Source organism: Penicillium chermesinum, assembly GCF_028974085.1.
Source record: "Penicillium chermesinum strain IBT 19713 chromosome Unknown utg000002l:1.0-5270490.0:1.0-5274688.0, whole genome shotgun sequence".
NCBI lineage: Eukaryota > Fungi > Ascomycota > Eurotiomycetes > Eurotiales > Aspergillaceae > Penicillium > Penicillium chermesinum.
The window spans coordinates 2,965,792-2,983,918 of NW_026695312.1; the positions used below are offsets into that span (position 1 = coordinate 2,965,792).

General features: G+C 53.2%; 7 protein-coding genes across 7 annotated transcripts; 3 read left to right on the forward strand and 4 right to left on the reverse strand.

The window, feature by feature from the left end:
- Positions 1–180: 180 nt before the first annotated feature.
- On the reverse strand, positions 181–1,729 carry N7468_001958 (uncharacterized protein; the record flags this gene model as incomplete). Its single annotated transcript, XM_058471255.1, has 3 exons — positions 181–1,195; positions 1,249–1,568; positions 1,613–1,729. 3 exons carry the CDS (start codon positions 1,727–1,729, stop codon positions 181–183), a joined length of 1,452 nt encoding a protein of 483 aa, XP_058334396.1.
- Positions 1,730–2,471: 742 nt separating this feature from the next.
- On the forward strand, positions 2,472–4,101 carry N7468_001959 (GMC family oxidoreductase; the record flags this gene model as incomplete). The annotated part of the gene is made up of 2 exons (XM_058471256.1): positions 2,472–3,393; positions 3,461–4,101. 2 exons carry the CDS (start codon positions 2,472–2,474, stop codon positions 4,099–4,101), a joined length of 1,563 nt encoding a protein of 520 aa, XP_058334397.1.
- Positions 4,102–4,610: 509 nt separating this feature from the next.
- N7468_001960 (N-acetylglucosamine-6-phosphate deacetylase) lies at positions 4,611–5,960 on the reverse strand (the record flags this gene model as incomplete). Its single annotated transcript, XM_058471257.1, has 3 exons — positions 4,611–5,519; positions 5,590–5,796; positions 5,886–5,960. 3 exons carry the CDS (start codon positions 5,958–5,960, stop codon positions 4,611–4,613), a joined length of 1,191 nt encoding a protein of 396 aa, XP_058334398.1.
- A 1,079-nt stretch (positions 5,961–7,039) lies between these two features.
- On the forward strand, positions 7,040–8,732 carry N7468_001961 (unc-93 family MFS transporter; the record flags this gene model as incomplete). Its single annotated transcript, XM_058471258.1, has 2 exons — positions 7,040–8,280; positions 8,339–8,732. 2 exons carry the CDS (start codon positions 7,040–7,042, stop codon positions 8,730–8,732), a joined length of 1,635 nt encoding a protein of 544 aa, XP_058334399.1.
- Positions 8,733–9,346: 614 nt separating this feature from the next.
- Positions 9,347–11,391, reverse strand: N7468_001962 (uncharacterized protein; the record flags this gene model as incomplete). Its single annotated transcript, XM_058471259.1, has 9 exons — positions 9,347–9,685; positions 9,712–10,002; positions 10,064–10,213; positions 10,270–10,437; positions 10,459–10,507; positions 10,561–10,684; positions 10,741–10,821; positions 10,886–10,990; positions 11,049–11,391. The coding sequence occupies 9 exons, from the start codon at positions 11,389–11,391 to the stop codon at positions 9,347–9,349; spliced, it is 1,650 nt and encodes a 549-aa protein (XP_058334400.1).
- Positions 11,392–12,566: 1,175 nt separating this feature from the next.
- Positions 12,567–12,812, forward strand: N7468_001963 (uncharacterized protein; the record flags this gene model as incomplete). The annotated part of the gene is made up of 1 exon (XM_058471260.1): positions 12,567–12,812. One exon carries the CDS (start codon positions 12,567–12,569, stop codon positions 12,810–12,812), a length of 246 nt encoding a protein of 81 aa, XP_058334401.1.
- Positions 12,813–12,933: 121 nt separating this feature from the next.
- On the reverse strand, positions 12,934–15,596 carry farB1 (putative C6 transcription factor (Ctf1B); the record flags this gene model as incomplete). Its single annotated transcript, XM_058471261.1, has 4 exons — positions 12,934–14,148; positions 14,204–15,108; positions 15,165–15,328; positions 15,391–15,596. The coding sequence occupies 4 exons, from the start codon at positions 15,594–15,596 to the stop codon at positions 12,934–12,936; spliced, it is 2,490 nt and encodes an 829-aa protein (XP_058334402.1).
- Between the last annotated feature and the right edge of the window lie 2,531 nt (positions 15,597–18,127).

Genomic DNA, 18,127 nt, shown 5'->3' on the forward strand with positions numbered 1-18,127 from the left:
CGCTGAGCCACGGTGATCAGGACAGACGGATTCTAGTCGTTTTCTATGAAGTTGGCCCCATAGATACTTAGTAGCGTCTTTCGATACTAGGGGAGACACGATATACGGTACGGATAATCATTCGATTATGCTACGTCCGGCTCTGGAGGCATGGATAACGTTATAAGTATATACATAGGCTTACAGCTTGGCAAAGACGGTCACAACAGCACCGCTCATGTCAACCAAAGTGCTCTTGTTCTGCACCCAGGCCTCAATGCCACGGCGACCGTTCTCAACGCCCAGACCACTCTTCTTCCAGCCACCCACAGCCATCTCAGCCGGGCTTTCACCCCAAGTATTGATCCAAGTAATGCCGGCTTGGAGCTGGTCAATGACACGGTGGGCCTGGTTGAGATCCTTGGTGAATACACCGGCTGCAAGACCGAGTTCGGTAGCGTTCGCACGCTTCACGGCCTCTTCGACAGTGTCATAGTATAGAATGGACATCACCGGGCCGAAGATCTCCTCCTTTACAATCCGCATCGAGTCTGTGCAGTCGGTGAAAATGGTTGGCTTAACCCAGAAGCCGGCCTGCAGGTCCTGGGGCACATCCGGCTTCTCAGGACCACCGCAGAGGAGAGTCGCACGGTCGGTCTGAATACCATGACGAATGTAGGAGATGACTTTTTCGTAGTGCACGGCTGAGCTCAATGGCCCGAAATTTGTCTGTTCATCAAATAGCGGGCCGGCGCGCACGTAAGGGATCTTCTCGAGCAGGCGCTTTTCGAAAGCCGCCTTCATGGACCGCGGAACGAAGACACGGGTTCCATTTGTACAGACTTGGCCAGTGCTGTAGAAGTTGGCCATCATGGCACCATCGACCGCGTTCTCGAGGTCGGCATCCGGGCAGATGATCAATGGGCTCTTGCCACCCAACTCCATAGTCACGTACTTCATATTGCCAGATGCAGCACCCGCCACCTTTTGGCCCGTTGCGACCTGCCCAGTGAACGAGACCTTGGCGACAGCTGGGTGGCTTGTCAGATAAGCACCAACATCTCCAGCACCATGAACCACATTGAACACACCAGCAGGAAGGCCAGCTTCGGTGTAGATCTCGGCGAGCGTTTGGGCATGGAGAGGAGTGTATTCGCTAGGCTTGTAGACCATGGTGTTGCCAGCTGCCAGACACGCAGCCGATTTCCAGAGAGCACTAGAATCTCCATAAGTCAGTTGTTCGCGCCATGTGAGGGGATTGCCACTCACATTTGGATAGGGTAGTTCCAAGCTCCAATACCAGCACAAACACCGAGCGGGGCCTTCTTGGTGTAGACCCAGGCATCCTCGCGGAGCTGTGTCGTCTCACCATTGAGTCCGCCACCGCCAATGAAGTTCGCGTAGTATTCTAACACATCGGCTCCAGTCACCACATCCACAGTGCTGGTCTCGGTGAAAGCTTTGCCGCAATCGAGGGTCTCCACGCGGGCAATCTCGTCATTCCGCTGCCGGAGGATTAAAGCGGCTTTTTGGAGGATGCGTGCACGAGCGATTGGGGGGGGGTTTGGGACCATGAAGGGAATGCGCGACTTGCGGATTCAACCGCAGCGTCAATGTCTGAGTGAGCAGCCACCTGGATGTCGGCGATGGGCGTCGCGGTGGCTGGGTTGACCGTTTGGAAAGTCTTGCCGGAGGACGCAGCACGCACCTGGCCGTCGTAGTAGAGCTGGCGGGGAGATGAAGTAGCCATCTGGAAGATGTGAAGGGAAGTGATGAGGAGGAAACCGAAGGCCAATACTTTGGCGATGCTGATCTATTGGTACACCGCCCTGACCGTGGCGGCGCTAATTTGTTAGCGGTCCCAAGTTTAAAAGTGGCGTCACTGCGGTTGTTGGTGGAGGGGGCAGAGAAAGTAATGGAAATGGTGTTTTAATTGATAATATTTGCTGTTGGGCCGCTCCATAATCGGGTAATTGGCTCTCTGAATGGTATCTAGATCCTCGCAGGTCTTGTTGGACAAATTAGGGGAGTCGATTGAGAAATATATCTTATAGCCTTCTCGTATGCGACTTCCACTACGGAGTAACCTGCAGCCCTATTGGAAAACACCGTCAGCCACTCTTATCACCGACTTCTCTCTTTCTTTTTATTTTGACACCGACTGGTAGATCTTCACTCTTTTTTAGCGGGGCTCGAATCTCCAGTGGCTGGGATTGGCCAATAAGCCCACGCCCGTTGGTAGCCGGTGGGCCTGGCTAACTGGAAGCAGAGAATATACCCACCCTTTGCTGACTGTAGCCAATGAAGAGTCTTGATGCTCCCAGCATCGCTATACCCAAACCGGCATCTGGATTGAGAAGATTAGATCGGTCTCTTTGCTCCGGCCACTCGATGCCCACTTCTCGAGTACCAAATCTGTCGGGTGCTCGAAGGTTATAAGAGGAAAGCTCGCCCTCAGAAGATTCAGTAATTACTGATCCCTTTCTTGCATCATGGCCACTACAGACAACCTTCCTGCTGCGGACGTGAACAGCTACGACTACATTGTCGTTGGCGGCGGTACCGCTGGCTGTGTCGTTGCGGCTCGTCTGGCGGAATACTTACCCAACAAGCGCGTTCTGGTGATTGAGGCTGGCCCCAGCGACTTCACGGATGATCGTGTGCTCAACTTGAAGGAATGGCTGAGCCTGCTGGGTGGTGAGCTGGACTACGACTATCCAACCACCGAGCAACCTATGGGCAACAGCTTTATTCGTCACTCTCGTGCGAAGGTTCTGGGTGGCTGCTCCAGCCACAACACTTTGATCTCCTTCCGTCCCTTCGAGTATGACTGCCGCAACTGGGTCGCCAAAGGCTGCAAGGGCTGGGACTTCGAAACTTTTACTCGTCTCATTGATGGCCTGCGCAACACCTTCCAGCCCGTGCATGGTCGTCACCGCAACCAGCTGTGCAAGGACTGGATCCAGGCCTGCTCCACAGCAATGAGAATCCCCGTGATCTCCAACTTCAACGCCGATATTCGCAAGACTGGCGAGCTGACCGAGGGCGTGGGCTTCTTCAACATCTCCTACAACCCGGACGATGGCCGTCGCAGCAGTGCTAGTGTGGCCTACCTCCACCCTATCATCCGCGGCGACGAGAAGCGGCCCAATTTGACCATTCTCACCAATGCCTGGGTTTCCAAGGTGAACGTGGAAGGCGACTCCGTGACCGGTGTCAACGTGACCCTCAAGTCCGGTGCCCAGCACACGCTGCGGGCCCGCAAGGAGACTGTCCTCTGTGCTGGCGCCGTGGACACTCCCCGTCTCATGATGCTGTCTGGTCTCGGTCCCCGCGAGCAGCTGGCGTCGCTTGGTATCCCTGTGGTGAAGGACATCCCCGGTGTTGGTGAGAATCTCGTTGACCACCCGGAGAGTATCATCATGTGGGAAATTGAACCAGCCCGTGGATCACAACATGACCACTATGGACTCAGATGCAGGTATCTTCTTGCGTCGCGAGGCTCCGGATGCCGCAGGTTTCGATGGCCGTGCCGCAGACATCATGATGCACTGCTACCAGATTCCTTTCACCCTTAACACTACTCGCCTGGGCTACGACGAGCCTGTGCAGGCCTTCTGCATGACCCCCAACATTCCCCGCCCCCGATCTCGTGGTCGTCTCTACCTCACCTCTGCCGACCCATCCGTTAAGCCTGCACTGGATTTCCGTTACTTCACTGACCCCGAGGGCTACGACGCCGCGACCATCGTGGCCGGTTTCAAGGCCGCGCGTAAGATCGCCCAAGAGTCTCCCTTCAAGGAGTGGATCAAGCGCGAAGTCGCCCCAGGCCCAAAGATTCAGACCGACGAGGAGCTCTCGGAGTATGGTCGTCGCGTAGCACACACGGTATACCACCCGGCTGGTACCACCAAGATGGGCGACCCCATCCGCGACCCATTGGCCGTTGTGGACCCCAAGCTGAAGATCCGTGGCTTGAAGAACATTCGTATTGCCGACGCCGGTGTGTTCCCGGATATGCCCAGCATCAATCCCATGTTGACTGTGCTGGCTATTGGTGAACGTTGCGCCGAGATGATTGCTGAGGAGGCTGGCTGGTCCCACTCTCAGCCCCGTCTTTAAGATGCTCACGCACGAGCGTCGGTGGCATTATTTACGAAGAAAAAGCCGTGTACCCCAATTGAGCCACTTGTTCCATTATATATATATATCTTTGTTTTGCGTATCAGCGATGTGAGACATAACTTTGTGAATGCTTTGGAAATACCTCGGTACTGTTCTGTGCTCGTTAGGTAGAAGGATGATCTCCAAATATACTGGGTATCCTTATTATGACACGCTATCTTGTATCTTTACACGTATACCACCTAACTTGGAACGTAAGTTAGGAAAGACTGCTGTCAATTTGACACTTAATTGGCCATTGGGAAACACAAAATATTCTAGAGTGATACACTGGATATTGATCTATCTTGGGTGAACATGCAATCGCTCCCTGTTAACGCCAGACCCCGACCCTCGAAAAGCTCCCCTAAATTAAATAGCACCATCTTGCAAACACACATAAGAAGGGGGAAAAAAAGGTAGGAAATGAAGGAAAACGAAGCCTGCATGGGGTCACTGCTCCGAATTCATGCTGCGACGGCCTTCTCATTATCATGGATTTTCACACCTAACTTCCAGACCTGGTCAACTGTGAGGGTCAGGCCGGAGTATGGATCATCCACCTCACCGAGGACCACCAGATCAGCATCAGCGCCACTGCTGAGCGAGCCCTTAACACCTTCCAAGCCTAACAGACGAGCTGGAACAGCGGTAGCAGCGTTAATAGCTTCCGCTGTGGAAGAACCAGACCAGCGACGGAAGTTATTGACACATTCGATGAGAGTGGCAGAGCTTCCAGCGATTTTGTCCGATCCTTCGAGAGTCAAGCGAGCGCCAGTTTTGACGATCCGCTCACCGTTGGTCCAGTCGTACACACCATCGGGAAGACCGCACAAGCGCATCGCATCGGTCACGAGGATCAAGCCGTCTGGGTAAGCGTTGTAGGCGATCTTGATGGAGGTTGGATGCAGGTGAATACCATCGGCAATGACACCGTAGCAAGGCCGGCGGCGGTCGCTCTGGCCGAGTACACCGAAGATACCTGGGTTGCGGTGGTAGAAGGGACGCATGGCGTTGAACAGGTGGGTGATCATGCGAGCACCCTGGTGGGTGGCGGCAACGGCTTGCTCGTAGGTGGCGTCTGAATGGCCGATGGAATAGATGATGTTGCGCTTGGCGATCTCGGGGATTTGTTCCATCATCTTACCAACCTCGGGGGCGGCGGTAATCATTTTGATAGGGGAATCAGCGGAAAGATTGTCCTTGCCGTAGCAGTAGACCAGATCTTCGAAGCTTTCGGCAGCACGGAGAACGGCTGGTTTGTGGATTCCATTACGACCGGGGCTAATGAAAGGTCCCTCGGCATGAGCACCAAGTGACTCAGCGCCGTCTTCAGGCTGGTGGGTAGCGCCAGTAGGGCCCAAAGAAGGAAGAACCTATTCGCGTGTGAGTGGTGCCTCTGTCCTGCCATTCCTGTTCTCCTCTGGGGAACAGGTGGAAACTGACCTTCCAGTAAACTTCCGGAGTGGAGCTCACTAGCGTGGGGAGGTATGAAGTAACACCACTTCGGGCCAAGCCGCGGTTGACCATGCGCAATCCCTCGTCGTATTGCTCCTTGGTGTCGCAGGGCACAGAGAAGTCAAAGCCGTGGGCACCATTCAGTTGAACATCTATCAGACCGGGGGCCAGGATACGGCCACCAAGATCGATCACCTCGTCGGGGAGAGGTGCAGTTCATAGAAAGCTTCTTGGTCCTTGAGAATCTTTCCAGTCAAAGAGTCGATCCAAAGATCCTGCTCCACCAGCGAAGCTCCGCGCACTAGGCGACAGTTGGTGAACTTCGTGATGCGAGGCTTGGTAGTCGTTTTGCCAGGCATGATGGGCGGTAATCTCGAGATCTGGCTTGAGACTCGTAGACTCGCACACCAAGAGGGCGATTGGGGGGGAAAAGCCTCGCAAGAAGTAGTCTAGATGAGGATGGACTGCACAATGATGTAACCCTCGCGTGGAAGGGAAGGAACAATGGAGATTAGAGTGGAAACCGGGGGGCAACCTGAAGAGGGGGAATAGGTAACATTGGACATGCTGATGTGGTACCAGATTTGATAAGAAACACTATGGAGATGGTATCTTTCCCCCCAATATTGGAAAAATAAAAATAAAGCGGGAAAAAGAAAATACATCAATGGCCCCCCCCCATTTGGGAATTGTGTTACTACGTGCAGGTGGGCTCTTCAGGCACTGTTGCGAATGTACTGGCGTAGTAGCGGAGGTGTATTATATGACAGTACGCGTCTCCGTCATGACCGTACAGCGTATGACGGGCGAGTTCCCCGGAAGTCACGGGGCCCTTACATAACCGCCTTATGTCATCCAGGCTCTATGGGTTAGTCATCCTGCATTGCGGAGTGTTGCATGCGGCAGGATGCGACCGCAAGCGTGTAGAGTCGCATCGGTTCGATGCCCCATCGTCGCCCACTGCGGTTCGCTCCAATCGGCTCCCATCGCTCTCGCGTTCGACTCCATCATCGACTCCAGAATGTCTCCAGAGACTCCATCTTTTTTTCCTCCCCGCAATTACGAAATTGTCTCGAGATTAGGCATGGACAATTCTAAACCCACTCGCAGGACAGCGTATCATCCTGGTGGAAAAATGGAACATTTCGGTAGAGAGAAAAAGAGACACAATGGAGAATATTAGCAGCGTGTAGACCCGCCTGATGCAGAAAAATTCCTCAACCTCCAGGTCCGTCAAGCTCTTCGACTTCTCTTCCGTTCACGGAATCCGCATTCGCGCATTCTCGGGGCGTGATTCGATCAAGTTTGTCTCCGCGTGGGCACCACATTCTTCAGCTCAGACACCGGTCCGTTTTGGTCTTTGTTGATTCTCCTCTTAACCCCGAATCCCTGTAACTTCAACCTCAATTTCTTCAGCCCCATCAATCCTACCGTAGCCATGGTGTCCCCCGAGTCGGAGCACCGGACTCCAGAGACCACGGTGACGCCGAAACAGTCCAGCCAGCCCATCCAGCCCATCCAGCCCATGAGCATCCAAGATGCCGAGACCGAGACCGACGATGCTGTGATCGGCAAGCCGTGGATGTACAAGCCGATTGTGCGGATTGGCCGCTGGGAGGCCCCTTGGTTTGCCTCGCCCGAGATGCAGCTAGTCCTCGTCTCCTTTGTCTGTTTCCTGTGCCCCGGCATGTACAATGCCGTGAGTGGATTGGGAGGTGGCGGGCAGATCAACCCTATCGACGTGAACAATTCCCAGACGGCGCTGTATAGTACTTTCGCCGTGGTCGGGTTCTTCGCCGGCTCGATTGCCAACCGCATTGGTCTGCGCCTGACCCTCTCGTTGGGTGGATTCGGCTACTTCCTCTATGTTGCATCTCTGCTCTCCTACAATATCAACCAGAATGCGGGCTTCTTGATCTTCGCCGGAGCTCTCCTGGGGGTTTGCTCGGGTCTGCTCTGGTGCGCCCAGGGCGCCGTGATGATGAGTTACCCCCACGAGCATGAAAAGGGCAAGTACATTGCCATTTTCTGGGTGATCTTCAACCTGGGGGGGGGGGTCATTGGGAGTCTGGTGCCCCTGGGCCAGAACATGCATAGCACGGCGGGGAACGTGAACAATGGCACCTATATCGCGTTCCTGGTTTTAATGGCGTTAGGGTTTGTCCTGTGCTGGGGCCTTGTGGACTCCAAGTACATCAAGCGGGGCGACGGGTCACGAGTCATTGCGATCAAGAACCCTACCTGGAAGTCCGAGTTCTTGGGTCTTTGGGAGACCTTGCGCACCGACTACTACATTATCTTGATGTTCCCCATGTTCCTGGCCAGTAACTGGTTCTACGGCTACCACTTCAACGCAGTCAACTTGGCCTACTTCACCGTCCGGACTCGCGCCCTGAATAGTCTGCTATACTGGCTGATGCAGATGGTGGGGGCATTTGTCTTTGGGCAACTTCTGGATTTGCCTTGCCTTTCGCGTCCCGCACGCGCTAAGCTCAACTTTGGCGTCTTGGTGGCCATCACCCTGGGTATCTGGGGTGGCGGCTACGTTTTCCAAAGACAGTATACCCGAGAGACTGCAAGGGGCGACAAGGATTTTACGGATAGTGGCTACGTGGGGCCTATGTTCCTCTACATGTTCTATGGCTTCTACGACGCTGCCTTCCAAACCTGCACTTATTGGTGAGTGTGATCTTTTTTAAACCGGCTGGGTTTGTTCTAGACTCTAACGGCACTTTAGGTACATGGGCTCCCTCTCCAACAACAGCCGAAAGCTGGCCAATTTTGCCGGGTTCTATAAGGGAATCCAATCTGCCGGTGCAGCTGGCATGTGGCGGTACGTACCATCATTTCGTCTCATCCTCGTAGTCATCGCTGACCATGTCCTTTTCTGCAGGTTGGACGCCCAGAAAACGCCGTACATGACCGAATTTGCCTCTTGCTGGGGTATGCTCTTAGGAAGCATGCTCATCGCCTCGCCAATTGTATTTTTCAAAGTCAAGGACAGCACTGCCGTTGAAGACGATCTAGCTTTCTCTGATGAGACTACTGCCGACGTACTGGGAGAGACCATTGAAGGTCCCCACGAGTACGAAAAGCCGGAGTCGCATGAAGATGCCTCTTCCAAGGCTTGAATGACTATGTTGGGAAAAAGCAGAGCTTCTGCTAGTGTAACAACATGTGTACCCATGTGATGTGCAATGTTTCGTCTCGTTCGTTTTTCCCGCATCTTTTTATCGGTGGTCTTTGGACCACTACGTGCATTTACGAGGCGTAACCTGTGATTCCCTGAGATGTTTCGTTGGTTATCCCTGCACAGTTGGGTTTCCCGAGTATCGCAAGTGCCTACTATCTGTTTTTTCTATCTGTTGTCTCCTTTTTGAAAGTAACTGAAGATTTCCACGTCGGATTCATCTCGGCCAATCAGCCCGATGGCCAACCCCTTACCTATACTTCTTAATCTCTTTTTGGCTGTCTATAATTCAGATACATAGCTTGATTAATCAAGGGATGGGATTACGGTGGAAGAGACTCATATTGCAGTGTTTCCACTTTTCACTCATTTTGTTATACCAAGAGGCATTTCTAGTAGTAGCTTGGAGAGAGCAGGCTGTGCGCTGGCACTGGATAAAGTGAAAAGCCACTAGTAACCTAAGCACTGTGCAGCTAATACCATTCAACCATCCGCCCCAATGGTATGCCCTAGCACATCCAGGGGTTTCATTCGTGTGTAATATATGGTTGACGACTACCACGTGATCTTCATGGCAGCTACCCCCGAAGAAGGCGACGGAGTGGAAGTAGAAGATGGCAAGGCGACCGACGACTCAGTGTGAGTTGCAGTAGCAGGCCCACTTGAGCCATAGCCCGGAGATAGCTTCTTCAGGCCATTCGGCAGCTCCCATCCATTCAAGGTTCGGTTGAAAAGCTGCAACGCCGCGATAGGTTGGTAGTATGGCACTTCGTGGCCGGCTTCGTAGACACGAGTGAAGGAGAAATTACCGTACTCCCGAGTCTCTCCGTACTCGACTCCATCAACGAGGAATGGCGCGTAACCGGCAGCCTTGAACTCTTTTTCGTGGCGATGCTTCGCGGCAAGAGAGATGGCTTGACCACCGAACCAGTTGCAAATGTAATCAGCATCACCATAGATAAGAGCAACGCGGACGGGCGAGTAAGGATATCTTCCAGATCCTCGATGAAGTTAGGCCAAACAAAATCACCCGTCTGCTGGAAGGCGTAGTACACGTCGTTATTGGACCCGGTGTAGTTGAGATCCACTCCCAGGGCATTCTTGACCCAGCCCTTCTCGAGATACTGCTCATAGTAGGTAGGAGGAGTGGGATCGTCTGAGGGGTGGCGGATATCGTACGTTCCGCGGCCACTGAAGACATAGTATGGGCCCTCTGGATTCCTGGTCAGCGTGGGATCGCAAGTGCTCATATTCCATTCATAACATACCGACGTTATCCCGGCACATGTCGGCTGCCTCGGTGCAAATGGCGAGGTCTGACAGAGAGGTACGGTTGGTCGCCTTGCAGCTAGCCACTTGGTCTTGACAGCCGCCAGGCATCGCGTTGGCGAATTTCATGTAGTTGTAGACAGTGTCGTTGACCTAGACCCCATGTGAGTACAAGCACGATCATGTCCACCGGTTGGAATTGAACCTACAGTCTTGATGCCGTAGGTGTTGTTGACGGCAAATTCAGGGTAATGAGGAGCCTGAATTGCCTCATCGATGATTCCATTGATAATGCCAAGGGTATTGAAGTCCAGATGAATACCCTCCACAGTACCGTTGGCAATCTTTTCGTTTTCCTTATAGAAGTGATCGAAGAACTGCAATAATTAGACAATGACCCGATAAAGATCATCTTCAGGCTCTTTACTCACAGCTGGTCCATAATGCCTGCATCGTTTAGTTAGCCAGATCACTCGAAACAATTCACGATGAAAACATACCCTCCGTAGCTCTCGGTCCAGAGATTGAAGCTCTTAGACTTGATGTTCGAGTCAAGCTTAGGAAGAGCGCCCAAGAAGGCCTGGAGAACTTCCCAGGTAGCCTCAGCAGCCAGGTTGGTGGTGTCTTCTCCGGTTAGCGTGCCGATCTGGCCCTTCCTGAATATTATGAGTGCATCATACCGATCAGAGTAGCATTGATAGCTGGGTAGCGACCCTTATGGCCGTCGACAACTTGCACTTCTTCTGTGGCATAGGAGAAGCCTGCATACAGTCAGCATCGTTCTATTAGCTTAGTTGCCCCCGCGGAAAATCGTCGGGATCGTACCGGTTCCGAGAGGCTGGGAGATGAACAGCATGTTGGAGATCTCATTGAAAGAGTGCGGGTTGATATACGTCTCGAGTTGCTCGTTGACATGGCAGGGCCCCAGTTCTAAGATGGACAAGTGTGAGAACTCGTTTTACGAACTCGACATCGGTTGATGACTTACCTTCGAAAAGTCCAATCAAGGAATCGCTGCCGGGGCCACCATTGAGCCAGAGCGTAATCGGGGCATTCTTCGGGTCATGGCGAGCTTCGAAGAACCAGAAGAAGGTGTGCGCGTCTTCTGCCAGGTCTACATATCCCGCGTACGAATTGACGCCTGGAGTAGTTTCGCAGACGCCTGCCTTGCCGGGCTCCTTATAACGGATGGTGACATTGTTAGCCGTCTGGATGGTCTTCACGCCCGTCGGCTCGTGGGGGAGCTGGCGGCGAGCAAATTCAGTGCCAAACGGCACCGAGTAAGCTGCAGCCAGCGGCGCCAGCAGTGGGATCCAGGTGGTGACGTGCATCGCAGGTTCGACTCTGTGTACAAAGAGGGGTGCACAGAACTGTCACAATATGAATCCGGGGCAGCAGTGGGGGAATAAATCAGGCTGCGGTCTCCCAACAAGACCGACAAGGCCAATGCTTGGCAGAGCTATCGCCATTGACGATTTCCAATGCCTGAGATACAACCCTGGCCTAGCCAGACCAGTGAGAATCGTAGGTGGCATCCGCGTGGAGCCCGTCCCCAGCCATCTCCGCAGGAGTTCCGGAGGGGGTCACATCCTGATAAGAAGAAAAGCAATTAGCCCAGACCATGCACGGTGGCTTGGCAAAAGCCCAGAGTTTCGCAGAGAATCAGGACTCGTGATTGATTGGAGCGGTAGCTTAGGGGGACTGATGAGGGGAAAAGATCGGCACCGCTAGATTGGAGAAAGTGGGGGATGCGCTTCTTTTTGTCTATTGGGGCCCCCCTCAATTCCAAAAGTCGCTATACCGCCACGATCGACTTCGAGAGGCCAGGCATTCCAGGATGAGAGAAAGGCTGTGATCGGATAGAATTACCTACGTAGCCTGTTAAAACAATTTTAAGGCGCCCTACAGACTTTCTCCGGCCATTGACCTTCGGAAGAAAGGCGGGATCCAGCCAAAGAGCAAAAAAAAAAAGAAGCAAACATTGACATAAGAGCTCGAAGGGGGAAAGAAGAGGAGGGATGCACGAAGAGTGTCGACTCGGTTAACCAACTGAAGCAAAACATAGTCTCGAGCCTCAAACCCAAGATGAATCTTCGACGAGGTGCCTGTTCAAAAGGCCTGAGTATGACGCTGGTGAGCGGTCGGCTTGTTGCGCCACAAAGCCACTGCTGGTGTGGCGTTGTAGATAAACATGCTAGCATAACTACCTTGTGGAGTTCTTCACGAGTTGTAGTCGAATCTCTATTAGCTTAAACGTACAGGGAGACACTTTTCAAAGAAAAAAAAAACACATGTGATACGTGACTGGCCCACCGCAGCCTTGTTTTGTGCCCAGAGACATGTGCGCACTGAGGGCTTTGTGTCGACCTTGGAAAGTTGGCAGCTTGGAAGCCTCGGCCTTGACTTAACACATGGATATAAGACCGGATACGAGGGATACACCGACAGAGACAGAGCCCATGCCCCTGTCGATCTCGGATGGTTGGAAGGGACACGGCACTGGACCATGCAGATCCGTGTCTCGCATGTGATGCCGATGAATCCGCGATCCACAGTGTTCCAAAAAAGACCACGCAGAACAACCAAGTTGAGTATCCAGCATGCCAGTCCTTCAGATTACAGCGGATCAATTGTGGCCAAGAAGCTGGAATTCATAATGTTTGCACTTTTTGAGTATCCCTCTATCAACAATATTAAGGACATGGTCATCATCATAAAGGCGATCCCAACCAGGCCAGTAGAGAACGCCTAACACCCTCCAAATGCCCACAGAAAGAAAAGAAAAGAAAAAAAAAAGAATACATAAGTCAAGTCCGCCGAAAGAGAAATTGGAAAGCGGAAGCAAGAAAAGAAAGGGTTCTAAAGGCACGTGCTCATTCGTTGAGGCCCAGACCGAGATTCATGTCCAGTTCGGCCTGCAAACCGGCCCGCATCTGAGCCTCGGTTGAAGAATCGGGCGCCCGATCGTCGGCCAAGACAAAATCCAGACCCTTGGATTCGGGGTCGAAGCCCATGAAGTTCACATTGTGAACATCGAATCCAAGGTCCCTTTTGGTGGCCAGGGGCAGGGCCTGACCGCCATTTTCGGCAAAGGTGTCATTTCCCAGGTCATCGAAATTGATCAATGCGTCAAAGTCATTTTGGGTGACCTCCGCATCATTGGCAAGATCCATCAGCTCGGTCATGCTCATCTCGGAGCTCACGTCAGGAATGGCAAGCCCGTCGTGAGAGCTGTAATGGGGATTGACATTGTTGGTGCTGCCATTCTCGCTCCCATCCGACTGCGGCGGAGTAGATGCCAGCAGGTCCCCCGGGGGTGGTTGGTGAGCAGCGGGAGCGGTACTAGGGTAGGTCAGATCGGGGACCTTTTGAGCGAGAGATTCAGGCGGGGGAGTCAAGGTGTTGGTGCGAGAGAGCGTATCGAAAGTGCTGTGGCGAGTGGTGGGCTTTGGAGGCTGCGAGTGCATGTCGACTGGTGCAACGGTGAGCTGGATTCCGGCCTTGCGGATCGCGGCCTCCAGGAAAGAAGTCGCGAAGTCGGCCGACGCATAGATTTCCCGCAGGCGCTGTAGGATGCGCATGCATTGATAGAAGCGCTGCAGGCTAGTCGTTCGGACACTAGGGTCGCTAGACTTGATATCCAATAAGTGGATAATGACTGCCGGTAGCAGCACGGTGACTCCCGTGGTGGGATAGTACCTCGTTAAGTCCAACGTATGAAGGTCTTGAGCGATGTCAGTGATCTCCACGGCAGCAGCCCGCACCTTTTTGCGAGAGAGATCCTGTAGTTCCGAATCCATTGTCGGATAAGGCATGGCAGGGAGCACCTGCGGTCGGTGGAGAGCACTGGACGTCGTAAGATATACCATTTTCAGCAAAGCACGATGCGCATGGAGGACCTCCTGTGCTTCTGGAAGCTTTGAAACTCCCGAGGGCACGTATTGTGTCTCCACGGGAAGGTTCGCCACCCAATCCTCCAATTCTTGATCGCAGTGTCGCACCTCGAAACTTTCGGCCGTCGATTTCTTGGGCACAAGCATCATCGTGGTTTCCATGGAGCCCCCGAACTTGTGGCTTAGCACAGAATACTGGGCGGAGAGCACATGGCTCACACAAAGGCACAGCTTGGCCTTTTCAATGAACATTGCCGCCAGTTGTCGCTGATAATTCACGTTCCGGAGAATCTCCGAATCGCCCAGCATCCTGACGATCTCGGGCGAGTAGGTCCGGGAATTCGAAGTCATCCATGGTCAACATCGGCACATCGCAGTCGTCATCTTTGACGCGCATCGGCCGTCGCATGCCCAAGGCAATCAGTCGATCTCGGGTGTAGGTACTCCACCAAATTCTCTTCCACATTCGTTGGCGGCGGGGATTCATGCGTGAGTTTCCAGGATCCCGGTGGAGACCAATGGTGTGGGCGAGAGACAAACTCACGCCCATCCAGTGCCAGGTGTCCTTCTGGTCATCGGGCGTCTCGTACCAGTAGGTCATTAGCAGCAAAGACTGAACCAAAGAGATCCGGTCCACCTCGTAATCGAAGTCGTACAGAAGTCGAGCTCGTTGGAAGAATACCTTACGGGCCTGTTTGCGATTCTGGAAGCCCGCCGCATGGACGTGTTTCATGTCGACAAAAGCCATTCCAACAAACATGACCGCCTGAAACAACAGGAGACTGATGCGTTGGGTCCCATCATTTTGAGCGATAGTCTGCAAAAACTCCTCCAGATCCATCAAGGGCATGTATGGGTGTACATAGTGGACGTAGCTCTTCAGGAGCTCGTTTCTCAGGCTGACGTCGGGGGTGGTCAATGCTCCCTTCACGGCGAGATATTCGACATCCTCCTTCTGCAGGCGAGAAGGCAGGCCTCGAATATAGTCAGGAAGAAAGCTACCAGTCGATCGCTGCTGGCCAAATGTCGGGTCAAGCAAGTGTGAGACTGGTCGCGGGACATTGGCTAGGGGCACTGTCTCTGGCACACCTGGAATCGAGGACATCCGGCGGCGAAATGGGTCACTTGAACCACCACGAGTTGTTTGCGTTTGATCTAGATTCCAAGTTAATGTTACGTCGCGGGGGAAAGGTTGGATTTCCACCACGCACATAATAGATGCGGCATGTGGTGGCTAGGCTCCGCATCGACCGATGCTTGTGAAGGGGACGCCGGTGCCATCTCTGATATGCCTCGATGGGCGTGGAGAAGATTATCTTCGGAGACCTCGCCGGGCGAGTCATGGCTGGGAGCATCTACCTCCACGCGAGACTTCCTGCAACACAGGCCTCCGTGTTAGCTGTGATACGAAGAATGTAGGCAGTGAAGAGAACGAACTTTCTTCGCTTGCTCTCGGTCACGACACACTCGACCTGGTCTAGGCGGCAATTTGTACAGGGGGAACCATTTTCTACCACATCGCATCGGACTTTGCGGGCACGGCAGCAACAGCAAGCTTTTGATGCTCGTCGTTTCACAGGGCGAGTCTGCGCCGCAAGGCCGGCGTTGGAGGCCTTGCGCTTTCCAGACTCCGTGTCGGTCATGATCACTACTTCTTCTTATTTAAAGCGTGCAAAGGAGTAGAACTTGAAGAGGCCACATGGATTGCCAGGAAACGCAACCTAAAGAGCTCAGGAGATTTTAGAAGGGGGGGGAGGGGGAGAGGGGAGATGGAAGAGTGGAGAGGATCAATTTTCGCACGAGGGCGCGCTGGGGCCGGGGACATGGATCGTTTAAGTATGAAGAGAAATAACGACCATCCTCCCCAACCTTCCCCACCGATTTTCCCCATAATTTGACTAACTTGGCAAGTTGACAGAGTTGGCTAGCCACCATTCCGGATTTGGAGCAGATCCGAGTGGGAAAGAAAAAAAGGATAAATGACCTCCTCCAAGCCCGTAAAGGCCCCCCAGTGGCTCATCATGGAAGGCGAATTCCCCACAAGAGGCATTTCCACATTTGCCTGGACTGCCCCATGGGTCTTTCGTCACAGACCTGGGGGAATCGGTCAGACTTTCTCTGATTTGCTCCCGCTACGCCAGTCACGGGACCTATAACGTCCCGCCGTTCCCGAGAGTTTGGTTCTCTGTACCCTGGAGGTGTAGCTGTGATTATTCTATCATGTCTGCATTACATGGGAATCTGTGCCAGAGCCTGGCCATTTAAAGGGATTCAGGAGAATACCACAACGTCAGCTTTCATAAGCAAAGTTAGATGGAAAGAAAAAAAAAGTCACTCAGTGCCCCGTAAGTGGAGCCCGAGACCGTGGTGGGTGTGTCTGAGGTACGAATACTAAGACCACATGCGCAAAAAAAAAAACGAAAAAGGAAAAAAAAAATACCAAGTCGGCTGTATGCCCTTTCCTGCCCGCCCTAGTGACTGTACGCCAGTATCATCATGATGTCTCCTCCTGTGAGTGAACAAGTGCCATTATAGAAGATATTCTATTATACCCTTGCTACTGCCAACTGCAAGGGGCGGAACATTCCGGAATTGCCTCGATCGAGGGCGGACTGTAATTGTTTCTCCGCCCCCGCCAGAAGATCGGAACGCTAGTAAATCAACCCGGGGAGGGAACTGGAGGAATCCTCCAGTGGCAGCGAAGCCAATAAAATCAGCGGGCTGCCTCATCCACAATTTGATGGAAAAGGAGATCCTGCAGAAAGCCGTAGGTTCGGAGAAATGGGCCATGGCTTCTCTGGATCAGCGTGTTAAAAGCAACGAGCCTGTCGGCAGGACAGGATCGAGGATTAGGCTTACTGATGATGCTACGAGCCTGGACATGCATGCAACTGAGACTCGAGGCCCTCAAAACAGGAAAGCCGAGTCCACGTCCTTAGGACCCTAGGGTAACTTACAAAGCGCTGCGCGATCGCGATGACGATTGATGATCACAGTCTTTTGTGCCGGGAATTCTGATTATGCAAAATAATCAAGGTGAACCTGATCCCAACCCACTGGTGGGTCTGGCCTTTGCCAATCCTCAGTAACTAGTCTTTTCTGAGGGACGAAGCATTCAAGTGCCGACCATCGGAGTGGATGGCTAGAATTGTTCCCCCCCTGCAAAGTTAAAGTGAAGTTTGGGACAGTCCCAACCCCAGAACCTGCCCAGGCTACGGAGGTAGAGTGGCTACAATCCTTCGCTCAAACCGCGGCTTGTCCGTGCGCCTCCAGATTCAGCGCCGTTCTCCGGATGACCCCGGAACTCCTCCCGTGGTTTTCCGGGGTACCGATGATCCCTCGAGGCCGTAGGAGACCATGAGAGAGAAAGGACCAACCTAGGGGTCCCGCATCGTGCCGGAGCACAAAAAGACAAAAGAAATCCAAGGGGGAGGGGGGTGCGAGCTGGATCGGGGGATTTGCGGGGCATCTGAAATCATGGAGAAATCTAGCTCTCACGAGGCCAGAGAAAAGTCGAAGTGTGGGACGCCAATCATTGCGCTGGCAAAGGTCAAGTTCCCGAGTCTTTTGCGCAGCGTATCCGCGCCTCAAACCTCTTGTAGCGATACCAGGCGGACTTGATTGGGTCGAGGCGTGTACTGCAGGGTAATGCTGGAACCCAAGGTCCCTGCAATATCAACCCTGGAATGTCTCCCTAAAAATGGCCATCAGGGCGTGGATCTCGCCAAGTCGGCCATGCCTGGTAGCCGAGTTGGGCTCCCGAGCTGGTCGACTCGGGTTTCCGATCCCAAAAATCAGACCAAAAACATTAAAATAGAGGGGAAATAGGTACCTCAATATTTCCCACTATTGCCCACCGGTGATCGTGCCGAGCTGCTATCGGACCTTGTGCCGCCTTCTTGGCAACCGTAGGAGGGCATGAACTAATGGGTCTCTTTGGGGTTGGACAGCGAATCAAGCAACTGGCCCGGGAATCATCGGTGCATTGATGCACCGGCCTCTTCCCCGTTTAGAATCGGCGACTACCCGACCCCCCGAGAGTCCCTGCAGTACTGGTAAGCTCACCCCTCTTTTGTTATCTACAGCAGATGTGTTGTAGGTCGATCCCATGACAACTGGACTGGAGAAGGGAGAGGCTGGTGGCGTCATCATGCATTGCCCCTCTTCAACGGGC